General features: G+C 64.6%; 2 protein-coding genes across 3 annotated transcripts in view; both read right to left on the bottom strand.

Moving 5' to 3' along the window:
• Positions 1 to 5,304: 5,304 nt before the first annotated feature.
• On the bottom strand, positions 5,305 to 7,151 carry EFNA4 (ephrin A4). 2 transcript variants are annotated; one of them, XM_077764030.1, is made up of 3 exons: positions 6,818 to 7,091; positions 6,474 to 6,542; positions 5,305 to 5,809 (listed from the first exon to the last, which is right to left on the bottom strand). In XM_077764030.1, exons 1-3 carry the CDS (start codon positions 6,996 to 6,998, stop codon positions 5,700 to 5,702), a joined length of 360 nt encoding a protein of 119 aa, XP_077620156.1. In that variant the 5' UTR covers positions 6,999 to 7,091; the 3' UTR covers positions 5,305 to 5,699. The 2 variants fall into 2 exon arrangements, with proteins under 2 accessions (XP_077620156.1, XP_077620157.1); XM_077764031.1 differs by having other exon boundaries at positions 5,718 to 5,974; positions 6,818 to 7,151.
• Positions 7,152 to 9,331: 2,180 nt separating this feature from the next.
• The window catches only part of ADAM15 (ADAM metallopeptidase domain 15), a 9,647-nt gene continuing 7,273 nt past the window's right edge, over positions 9,332 to 11,705 (bottom strand). Inside the window, 6 exon segments of the mRNA XM_077764056.1 lie at positions 9,332 to 9,651; positions 9,746 to 9,867; positions 9,869 to 10,021; positions 10,160 to 10,231; positions 10,641 to 10,715; positions 11,300 to 11,369. Of these exon segments, the coding sequence (XP_077620182.1) occupies positions 9,609 to 9,651; positions 9,746 to 9,867; positions 9,869 to 10,021; positions 10,160 to 10,231; positions 10,641 to 10,715; positions 11,300 to 11,369 (535 nt within the window). The 3' untranslated portion in view covers positions 9,332 to 9,608.

Here is an 11,705-nt window from a genome sequence, read left to right as displayed (position 1 = left end):
TAAACAAGGAGCCTGTGAGAGGGAGGACTGCGCACGTGTGCGTGCGGGGGGCCGGGGGGGCCGCTGCCTGCTCCAGACATGAAATATTCACGGGCTCCGCACCTTGCCCAGGGCCCACGCATGTGCCGGTGCGGGTGGGCTGCGGGCGTGGCTCAAACGTGGCAACCTGGGTGCCCGTGAGGAGGGCGCAGCATGTACCTTCTGACTTTTCCAAGTAGGTGTGTCCCATGGCTACGCGGCGCTCAGTGTCCTGCGTGGACACAGAGCCCACAGGCGCCTGCGGGCAGGGGACACGCAGCAGCGCCACTGCCGTGTGGTCCAGGACACGGGACATTAGGGTACAGGGCATGGAGGGCTGGTGGGGGTGCAGTGACCTCTGATGCTAGCCACGCCCTGGCCCCTCTAATGAACCCAGCAAGCCCATGAAGGGGGAGGGCATCTCTGGGGCGGTACACGGCGGGTGCGTGTGAACCCCCTGAATGTGCCTCAAGAAAAGCTGAGACGGAGGCATGACGGCTTAGCAGCGAACAGGCCGGGCTTGGGGCGTCTGCTGGCTGGGTCAGTGCACTGTGTGACTCTTGATCTCTGTGTTGCACAGTCGAGTCCCACGTTGGGGGAAGCGATTTTTTTAAATTTTTTAATGTTTTTATTTATTTCTGAAAGAGAGAGAGAGAGAGCGCAAGCAGGGGAGGGTCAGAAAGAGAGGGAGGCACAGAATCTGAAGCAGGCTCCAGGCTCTGAGCTGTCAGCACAGAGCCCGATGCGGGGCTCAAACCCATGAACTGTGAGATCATGACCTGAGCCAAAGTCAGACGCTCAACCGACTGAGCCACCCAGGTACCCCTTGTTTGTTTGGTTTTTTTATGTTTATTTATTTTTGAGACAGAGAAAAAGAGGCTGAATGAGTGGGGGAGGGGCGGGGGTGCAGAGACTCCAAGCGGGATCCACGCTGTCAGCGGAGAGCCTGACACGGGGCTTGAACCCACAAACCATGAGGTCGTGACCTGAGCTGAAGTTGGATGCTCAACTGATTGAAAAAAATCTTAAAAAAAAAATCTTTATAAAAAACCAAACAGGATGGGCTTGGGTTTGAACTCCAATTTTATAGCTCACTGGCCCCTCTACTTGCCTAACTTCTCTGAGACCGGCCTTCATCTGTAACGTAGGTGGAATAATGCCCTTCCTCAAGGAGCTGGTTCTTAAGGGAATTAGGACCTGGGTCTGGGAAGCACTTAGCACCGTGCTGAGGCCCCATGAGTTGCTAGGTGTACGGGGGTCCTCATCACCATTATTTGTATTCATTTGTTTANTCTCTCTCTCTCTCTCTCTCTCCTAGAAATAAATAAAAAATAAAAATAAAAAAAAGAGGTTCGCCTGAGGCCTGCCCGCCAAGACTAGCCCCAGTCTCCCTTTGCCGTTTGCTCTGTTCTCTAAGCTTCTCTAAAAGCTGTCACCGTGGCAGAGCTGGCCCAGGGCTTGGGGACAGGTGTGGGGTAGGAAACAATTAGATGCAATCAGTGAGGAGGGGAGGATTCAGCCAAAAATGGAAAGTCCCATCCTTGAACGTGCAGAAGGAGGGGTCCCCGACCTTCTCAGGCCGCAGAGCCTCAACCCCTGAAACTCTCCCTAGACCCAGACTCTCTTCTCTTTCTTGCCACCGAACTTAGCTTTCGAGCAAGTGGCTGCAAGGAGACAGAGGGAGTGGGGTGGGGGTCTCTGAGCGGCATCACGGTGCCCCTGCCCCCCCCATTGCCAGAACTCTAGCCCCCCCCTTCTGCCTGGTGGTTGAGGCATCCCTGGTGAAGAGGGCTACGCCTGGGCAAGACCCAGGTGAGTGGCGCCCCAGGGTGGGTGGGGGGAGCCCAGGCCCCCGGAGGGCCAGGGTGGGGTAGCGGCCTCCTAGTAGGCTCCCGCATCCCCAGCCCTCTGGAGTCCCCTGGAAGGGACCGGCTCCCGGCAGGGAGAGCCAGCAGGCAGGTCTGAGCTGGCCTGCTCCTCCGCAGACAGGAGCGCGCGGTGGGGGAGGGGGCCTGAGGTCTCCGTGGGGAGCGGTGGTTGTAACCCCTGCGTCTCCTCCGGGGAGCCAGGGACAGCGGCCCCCGAGCTCGGGCAAACCCCGCCACAGCCCGGGCCCGGCCCTTGGCCTCCCTGGCCGGCCCGCTGCCCACGAGGTCTGGGCCCCCGAGTGTGAAGACGGTGCCTGCCCACTCCTTCCCCAAGAGCCAGCGTGGCTCTCCGCTTCCCTCCCCTGGGCTGGGCAGGTTCGGGCTAATCTGCACAAGAGCTTCACGGCAAACATTGATCTGTAATAAAACCACAGTGTGTGTTCAGGAGCGGGGACTCCAGACACAGAGAGCTCCAGACAACACACTCTCACTCTCACACACACATACAGATGCAAAACACGCAGCCCCGGGAGGCCAAGCGGCTGGGCGCGGGCCCACACGGTCACACGCGCACACAGGCACAGCCTCGGCTCTCCACATCCCCTCCCTGCCTTAAACTTTGTCCTTCAAAGCCCACGTCTTCTCTGAGGGCCGCGCCCCCAGCACTTTATTCGAGGCTGGGTAGTGGCATTTGCACTTGGCATTATAATTATTTGTTGGACAGTTTGTCTTCCTGAGTAATCTGAAGAATCCTTCAGGGAAGAGATCTGGTCTTACGCAAGCGCCTATCCCCGCGGGCGGCCTGGGGTTCTAACGTTAGCACGGGTAGGTAAGGGATTCACAAATCACTGCCTCGGCCAGGGGCACGGCNCTGGGCGTGGGGGTGGCCCGGCCCCAGCCCCCAGCCCAGCCCCCAGCGCAGCCCCCCCTGCACCTCCGCACCATTTGTTTTGCCGGTTTGGTCTCCAGGCCGCAGAGACCAGCCCTCCCCAGCTGTCAGCAAGAGTGGGGGGGGGCGCCTCCTCTTTCTGTCTTGCTGGCTGCGCCCCCTCTCACCCGAGGGGACGCTGCCTGCTGGGGCGGGGGGGGAGGGGCTGGAGAAAGAGAGAGATGCTGGAGCCGCTAAGGGATAAAGTCGGGATACAGACGGCGACAGGACTGGGACGTGGGGCTGTCTGTTCAATTTGACCTTAAATGAAGAGAATGCAAATGAGGGGCAGACGAGATGCGGAGCAGGAGCCTCTCAGAATTAGCATTCTGGGTGGCGGCGGCTCCGCTCGCGGGACCCCCGCGCGTGGCCAGCGATCCCCACCCCCACCCCCCACCCCGCTGGCCTGGGGCGAGGGGCACTGACCATTACTTTGAGTGACAAAGAGGATCTCTAGAACGATAGGAGCTTGGCTGGGCCAGGGCCGCGGGACCCGGGGTCCTGGGCTCCACCCCAGCCTCCCCACCCCCAACCCAAACACCACACAAGCCTCCTCGGACTCCAGCAACGACCACTCTCCACGTTACGGTCGGACGCACCGTCGGTTGCTATGGGGACCCCCTCCCCACGTCCAGGCCTGAACCAATGGGCATCACCGCTGATGACCTCAGGCCCCAGGCCCCAGATTCAATTGGCTATTTGGAGGCCAGAGTGCCCCTCTCCTACTGCGTCAGCGCTGGGGATCCCCCGACGCCCCCAGCTGAAAGGGCCTGCTGAAAGGGCGCGCGGGGAGCTCACGATTTGATGAATGAATAATAAGTAAAGGAAGGGAGAAATCACTGAAAGAGAAGGAAAAAAAAAGGAACGGTCACATAAAGAGACCAAAACTTGAGGATTTAGCTTCCAGGGAAAGAGTGATTTGCAACCCCGGAAAGTCGGGGCAGGACCCGGGTCGCCGAGTCGCCCTCCCAGGCTCTCGGGAAGGCGATCCTGCGCGAGGCAAAGGGGACCAGACTTTTCCCATCTGCTCGGGAGCTACTCGGGCGGGCCCAGCGAAGCGAGGGCCCCACCCTGGGCCGTCTAGCGCCTCAGAGTTTAGGGGAGATCGGTGACGCCCCAAAACTCACAGGCCTGCCCAGCCTCCTGGGACCGCGCCCCGGCACCCGCCTCAAGGCCTTCTCCGAGAGGGTCGGGCCCGGATCCGGAAGGCGGCCCAGCACCTTCAGCCCGTCTCCGCCCCGGGAGCCGACCTGGCCCTCGCTGTCCGCGGGGCGCGCCCCGGGGCAGGGCCCGGTGTGCGGAAAGGGTCTGCGGGCCAGTGCGCGACCGTCGCACAAATGCTCCCTGCGGGGAGCCGGGCAGCCACCTGCCACCCGCGCCTCCCGCACCCGCCTTCTCCCCGGGCGGTCCTCAGGGGGGGCAGGGGCTATTCGCTCGCCCCGCTGCGGCCTCTCTGGGGTGAGGAGGAGGGGGGCGGCGGGCCCTCGGTTTCCGGGGCGACACCCCCCCCAGCTCCCCATGACAGTAGAGACGCAACTCGAACCCCGAACCGGTAGACCGGGCCGTGGCTCATCCTCCAGTCAGACGCCACCCTCTCGGCGCCCAGTCCCTGGAGGTCTGGGCTGCGGGCACCAGCACCCAGAGACTGGGTGTCCTCGCGAGGGGCCTGGACGGGGGAGGGGGAGGACGGGGTTGGCTGGAGCCTGCTGCGCCCCCGGGCCGCCCCCCCCACCCATCCCGCAGGCAGAGCAGGGCGAGCAGGCAGGGGGGGACCCGGGTCANGATGATCGCTGGCTGGGTGCCAGGCGGGCCGGCACGGTGCCAGGGGAGGCTGCGGGGCACCCCGGCGGTCGGGGCACAGCTGCGGGGGAAGGGGCGCCCCTTCCCCGGGCTGCACCCAGGATGCGTCCAGAAAGAGGACTCTGGTCGGGTGGGGGGGGGAGGTGGCGGATCATAGCCTCGCCTGCCAGAGGAGGGAGAGATGGTGTGGGGCTGAGAGCAGAGGGGGCCCTCCCTCCTCGGCCCCACCCCCTCCTCCTTATAAAAGCGAAGAACAAAGAAGCCGCTGGGGAAGGAAGCTTTGATCTGACCCCACCTTCGCAGTTCTAGGCCAGGCACCGCCCAGACTGCCCCTGGGGAGGGGGAGGGATGCCCAGCGCGCAGGGACCCAGGCGTTCTGAAGCTCGCGCTGTCTTTCCAGCAACCCTTGCTTTTGCCGCCGGCACCCCGCTCGGCGCTCCCCCCGCAGGGCCAGGGCCCCAGCCGGTGGGCTGTCAGGAGCATCTGCCCCTCCGCAGCACAGGAAGCCAGCTAGGGAGGCGGGAGAGGGTGCCAAGCTCTACAGCTGCCGCTGGCACCCACCCCACGCCGCCCAGAGGGGTGCCCTGGGCCTGGACTGGGTGGCCTGGGCACAGCGTGCGCGGAGGTCAGGCGGAGCCAAGCTGAGAGCAGAGGCCGCAGGGAAGGGGCCAGAGGGCAGTGGGTCGGGGAGAACAGCATAAGGGGGTGGTTTATTGAGGGTTTAGTCCAGACACTTATAAAAATACAAACTGGCATGATGTCCAGCCTCGTGGCAAGTCCGTCTTCACAGAAGACAAGCGAGTGGCCCCCTGGGGAGGGGGCGTGCTGCCCCAGGGAGCTGGCCCCCAGGGGGCCGGGCACAGGTCGCGGGCCTGGGCCTCGTCCTTGTCCAGGTCTGGCAATTCACCTGTCCCCAGGTCTTCCGTGTTGGCCCCCCACAGGCTCAAGGGCTCCATCCCACCAAATCCCAGTCTTGCTGGGGGGATGGGCGGAGAACATCAAAGTAGCTGCCTGAGACCCTGTCTGTCCTGCCTGGGCTGGGGGGTGGGGGTTCAGGGCTGTGTGCAGCTCCCGGCAGCAACTCTTCAGCTGGTGACGAGGGGCCAGCCCAACCTCTCCCAGCACTCTTCCATTGGTCTGGTTGGCTTGACGCTCGGGGCCCCTCCTCCGGGGAGTCCTATGAGGGCTCTGGCTCCTGGGATAGCAGGGGGGGTCCGCGTGGCTCAGAGAACTCGCAGCAGGCGCAAAATCGGGAGCAGCAACAGCAGCAAGAGACAGAGGGGGCTGGGAGCTCCTCCCCCTTGCCACCCGGAAGTGCCGCTCTCTCCAGGGCTTCCGACGGGATGTGCCGACTCAGACTCTGCAGGAGGGTTGCACTGATGGACCCTCCCTGCCCGCGGCCTCCTCACTGCCCTCCCGCTCCACTGCTCGCTCCAGTCCCAGTTCAGCCCAGGGCTTGAAGGATATTGCCCTGGAGATGCCATCCCTTGGCCTGGCATAAAGGGTTGCCAGGGGGCGCCTGGGGGGCTCAGTCAGTTGAGCATCTGACTTCGGCTCAGGTCATGATCTCACGGTTCGTGGGTTCGAGCCCCACGTCAGGCTCTGTGCTGACAGCTCAGAGCCTGGAGCTGCTTCAGATTCTGTGTCTCCCTCTCTCTCTGCCCCTCCCCCCCTCACACTCTCTCAAAAATAAACAAACATTAAAAAACATTTACAAAGGGGTACAGTGGAAGCTCCCACAAAGCAAAAGGCCCCACCTGGCCCCCTCTGGGCCTGATGCCTCCAGAGTGTCCCCACTGCTCCCCTCACTCTCGGGGGCCCAGGGGCTGCCCGCCCTTCCCCCCGCCCCCCCCACTTACGCCTCTCCTTGCAGCAGACAGACACCTGGAGCCTCAAGCAGCGGCCAGAACTCTCCGGGGTCGGCACCGCTGCGTGGGGGGATTGGGGGTAGAAGTTAGCACAGGCTGGTTTGCACACCTCAGACCCTTGCGATGCGTCTTCTGGCCACGTCCTGGCGCCAGACTCCCTGTGCTCCCATCATGGCCCCTTCCCTGGCTCCCCCGGCTCTCTCCTCCTCTTGGGAGCTCACCCTAGATGTCCCCCTGCTCAGGGTTAGACTCAGGCTGCCCGCCTGGCCTGAGCAAGGCCAGGTGCCCCTCCCCTGCCCGCCCCGGCCATCACCGGTGTGCCCCTCCTCACTCACAGATGTAGTAGTAGGTTTCTCCAGGCAAGAACTCGAAGCCAAGGGAGAAGGGTGTGAAGCGCTGAATCTTCTCCGAGAATCGAACGGGGCCAAAGGGAGCGAATGGGAGGGCACACTCCCAGCGCTTGAAGGCGCCCGGCGCCTGGGCCTCGCAGGCCTCATAGCCCGGCCGGTCCACCATGTACAAGGCAAACGTCTCGGGGCCGTCCGGGGGCCCCGGCCCTTCATAGTGCGGGCAGAAGATGTCTAGGTAATCGTTGAGGCCCAGCTCCACCGCAGCGTCTCCCCCAAGCAGCCTGCGGGCATGAGGCAGGTGTGGGCTGGAGGCGTGTGGGGGTCGGAGAGACCCCTCCCGGTGCTCCCCGCCAGCCTCTCCCCCACCCCACCCCAGGAGGGCCTGAGCGTCCCAGCCTGGCAACTCTGGGAGACAGTCAAAACATGGGTGGCGTCACCAGTTCACAGGTCCTGAGAGGCTAAGGGACCGCAGCGCCCACGAGCACGTGGCTCGCACACAAGAAGGCCACGCAGCACGCCCTACGTTTTCAGGTGGGGGCTGCCACCCGGCTCTGTAGCCCCAGACGAAGGGTCTGACACACATCACCTTGTACTTGACAGATGTCAGGTGGGGGCTGCCACAAAGCTGGGGCACACAAAGCTGGGGCACAGAGGGAGGGGCACGCAGCGCAGTCCCACCGTGGGGGGGGGCGGGGGCACCAACCCCGTCGGCAGAAGCAGGGACAGGAAGACTGCTTTCACTAGCGGAGAGGATGCCACGGACAGAGAGAAAGGAGGAGTGGGGGGGGGGACCTCCTTTTTTCCTCCAGGACAAGGAAATGTGGGACATGGAGCAGAGGCCCNACTGAGAATGCAGACTCCTGGGCTCAGCTCAGACCGGCTAGAACATGAGCCGGGCCTTGGTGGGACTTGTTCCAGAATGTCCCTAGTGCCTAGAAAAGTGTCTTGTCCAAACGCTCAATAAATACTTGTAGACTGAATGAATGAGCCAGAAACCTCAGGGTTGGGGGCTAGGAACCTGAATTTCTAACAAGTTCTTCAAGTGATTCAGAGGCGCTGGTCTGGAACAGAGAGGGGCCCTGGGGACTGGAGGACAATAGTTGTTATCACGTGGTGCTGATATCGTCTCGGCTTGTGGGGGGCTGCCCTCCCCGGGGGTCTTCGGGCTGAAGAGGCCAGAGCCCAGGTCTTATCTGTACACCCCGCAGCCCAGCACACGCCCTGGCACACGGCACACCGCGGAGTGCCTGTTAGTGAGTGAGCAAATGCACAGAGTCACAGATCGTCTCGACTATCAGAAAGGCAAACAGATGGAGAAAGCAGAGAGAGGCACAGAGAACTGGGGAGGAAGATGAAAACACTCGAAAATACCGAAGTTCAAAGGCTCGGGGGAAAGAAATAATAATTTTTGTCTGTACAGCCTACACTTCCTTCGCACACGTGACCTCAGCCAGCCAGCTCTATTTCCCAGGATACCAGGTATTATGAGCCCATTTTACAGATGAGATAACTGAGGTTAGGGAGGTCAACCCACTTGCCCAAAGGTGATTCAGCTGGAAGGGCAGGGCCGGGACTGGACAGAAATAGAAGGGCGGACAGTGAGGGAGATGAAAGCAGAGATAGCGAAAGAGATGAGGAGACCGAGCAAGNGGGGCGCGCCCCCGCCTCCCCTCTCGGAGCCAACTCGGGTTAACTCTCTGGGCGCCGAGGCGCGCGCCGCGGCGCGAGGCGCCGGGAGGGGCGCCGTGCGGCGGCGTCTGGGAGTCCGTTTTGGGGGGTCGCGTCTAGGGCGTCTGCGTTCGTCCCGGGTAGGAGGCCTTACTGCAGATTTGGGCGGTTCGGAGAGGAGCGCGCGCCCTGCGGCCGGCATGGGGGAAACGCGAGGCAGCGGCGGGGATCCCTGAAGCCCGTCCGGCTCTGCGTGAGAACGTCGNGGGCCCGTGCCCCCCTCGGGCTGCGCGCCGGCCCCTGCCCGCCCCACACCTCCGTTCTGGGCTGGGGGCCCACGCGGCCCCATTCCCGAAGACGAAAGAATGAGGCGGACTGCGGCCTATACAATGCACCTTTGTTCCCCAGCCCTCAGGTGGGGCGACGGGGGCGGGGAGGAGGCAGGTGCGCGGCCGGGGATCGTGGGAGCCGCCGCCCCGCTCCGCCCCGGCCCCGGGGCTCTGAGAACACCGCCAGAGCCACTTTTCCCAGCCACCGGGCAGAGGGTGGGGACGAACTGGCCGCCTGTGGGGGCCGCGCAGACCTGGGGGCGAGGCCTCGGCGACTGGGGGGTGGCCCGGGGTTTTACAGCCCCTGTGGTACTGGATGGCGTGCAGTCATCCCAGCCCGGGCAGACACCAGCCGCGAGCATCCTGGGGACACGCGCCGAGCTGGCGGGGACTCGCCCTCCCTGGCCCGCCTTCGACCGAGGCGGCAGCGTCTCCTGGCGGTCAGGCCTGGAACCGCATCAGGGGCGACCGGGCCTTCCCAGGGCCAACAAACTCCCAAGCGCGCTGCCCAGACCTCACGTTTATTGCACCAGAGCGGGGACAGGCTGTGTGCACCTCCCTCAGCCCAGCCCAGCGCCTCCCCTCTCCAGCTGCCACAGCGTGAGCGGGTCCCTAGGGTGCTGCTCCGCGGCCCGCGGCTGCGTCTGGAGTCTTGGGGGGGGGGGGCGAGGGGAGCGAGTCCAGGCTCCGGCTCCTTGGGTCATGGAGGAGGACTCCAGGGACCGGTCGCCTCTTGAAGTCCTAGGTCCGGGTTTCAGGCCACGGAACCTCAGCAGGGGTCAGAGGTAGAGCGAGGACGCTGCTGGGGGCGGCGGCGCAGGCCTGGGGTGCCAGAAGCCAAGTGAAGAGGTCAGAGGCGCCCTTTCCCCAGACCATTCACCCCTCCCGCCCACCCTCCGTGGCCCTGCTCGCCTACCTGGACGGGACCACTACGGATTGGGTTCCAGCTCCTGGGCCAGGCAGGTCACCCGAAGGGCGCCGGCCCTGGGGGTTGGCAGGCAGTGGCTTCCTCGGGGGTGGAGGCTTGTTGGGCCCCTGAGAGCCAGAGAGAGAGAGGGACAGAGAGCCAGAGAGAGACAGAGAGAGAGAAGGCAGGAGGCTGGCTTGGGGGGGTGTCGTGGCGCCCACCCGGTTGCTGGGGACACCAGCTTGTGGGGCCGGCTTCGGGGGTCACCTTTGTCTCCAGACAAACCTGTCACCAGTAAAGGGCACCAGCGGATGTGCCGTCAGGCACAGAGGGGGCATCTCACCATGGCCACCTCTCCCAGGGCTCCTGGCACACAGCCCTGGGCAGGGGAGAGGCTGTGCCCTTCTCTCCCCCCACTGTTACCTTCGGGTGCCTCACCACCGGGTCAGCGGGCAGAGGGCGAGTGGGGGGAGTGGGCCGGTCGGCCAGCTCAGCCTGAACAGAGAGAGGGGCAGCGCGGTGAGAGCACAGGCAGGGCCAAGGGGCAGGCAGGGGTTCTCTCGAGGGGTTCAGCTCCACATGCAGAGGCAGCCAGAGGGCAGGAGAGAAGGGGCACGTGCGCAGGGCCTGGGTGCCCGCTGGCGCAAACCTCAGGGGAGGAAGGGATGGCCCAGGGGTGTCCCCCGGCCAGCTGCAGTCCTGCCACTGACCACCAGGTGGTGGTAGAGACCAAGGCAGGAGGCTCACCCTTTGCTGATTCTGGGGCTCAGGGTGTCTGAAGGCTGAGGGGCACCCCAGCCCCCTAATGAAGAGCGCCACTGGCAGGGGACAAGGGTGAGAGCTGCAGCTGGGCACCAAGCCCCCCACCTGCCCTGGGCCAGGCTGGGGCCTGGCCTGGAGTTACCTGGAGTCTCTTGGGCACAGGGTCAGGAGGCAGCGGCCTGGAGGGGGGGGCCGGGAAGCCAAGAGCACTGGCCTGCTGAGAGAGCAGGAGGAGCGGACAGGCAGGGTGGGGGTGGGCGGGCAGGCGGTGGGCACAGAGACAGGGGTGGGCAGAGAGGGGTCAGTGCCACAGAGGGGCAGCCGGGGCCCCAGAGGCAGTGGGGGCTGTGCATGCTGTTACTCAGTTGCGTGCAGAAGGGGTGCTGAGTGGTGGAGCGAGCATGCAGACCCCCCCCCACACACACACCCCTGCCGTCGCCTCCAGGGGACTCAGGGGGCACTCACCAGCCCTTCTACACACGGTGACCTGGGCCTCGTCAGGTCGTGGCACACCGAGGGCCCTCTCTGGGCAGCACCACCCCTTGCCCTCCAGGGACCCCTGCTGGGAGCACCCGCAGACCCACCTCTCACGGCCACCAGCCTGGCCAGCTCGGAGAGCTCAGCAGCCCCTCCTCTGGGTGACTGCCCCGCCCACTCCAGGCCGGACTCCGCTGCTGGGCCTGCCTCCCCCGACCCACGCCCCTGACTCCAGGGCCTTCAGCACCCCGGCCCCAGGGCCCAGGGCCCGCGCTGGATGCTCGTACAAGGTGGGGCCTCTCTCCTCTGGTATCCGCGACTCACCTTGGCGCCCGGCGTCAGCAGGGCCCTCTGCGGGGGTCCCGGGCGTTCTGGGGGACCGCACTGGGCTGCTCTGCATGTGGAGAAAAGGGGACAGAGAGCCCAGCCTCAGACCACGCTCTCCACCCACACACGCCCCTTGAGTGGGGTTGACACCGTGCAGCCCCTTGCACAGCGGCCTGTGTGTGGTTTAGCCCGGTCAGAAGTGGGGAGGCGGGTGGGGGGTGATGAGCCCGAAGGAGGGCCCCACTTAGCACAGGGGCTCCCCAGCTGCCCTCTGTGGGTCTCCGTGTGAGGTGAAGAGTTACGGGGCACAAGCAGGGAAGGGAGGCATGGGGGGCGGCCCTAGGAGCTGGGGATCGAAGCCGGTGTGGGGGCTGCAGGCGGGGGGGGGGACAGGCCCCCCCCG

The sequence above is a fragment of the Crocuta crocuta genome, unplaced genomic scaffold, assembly GCF_008692635.1.
Source record: "Crocuta crocuta isolate KB4526 unplaced genomic scaffold, BGI_CrCroc_1.0 scaffold528, whole genome shotgun sequence".
NCBI classification, from domain to species: Eukaryota; Metazoa; Chordata; class Mammalia; order Carnivora; family Hyaenidae; genus Crocuta; species Crocuta crocuta.
This window is presented reverse-complemented; position numbering and strand designations above follow the sequence as displayed.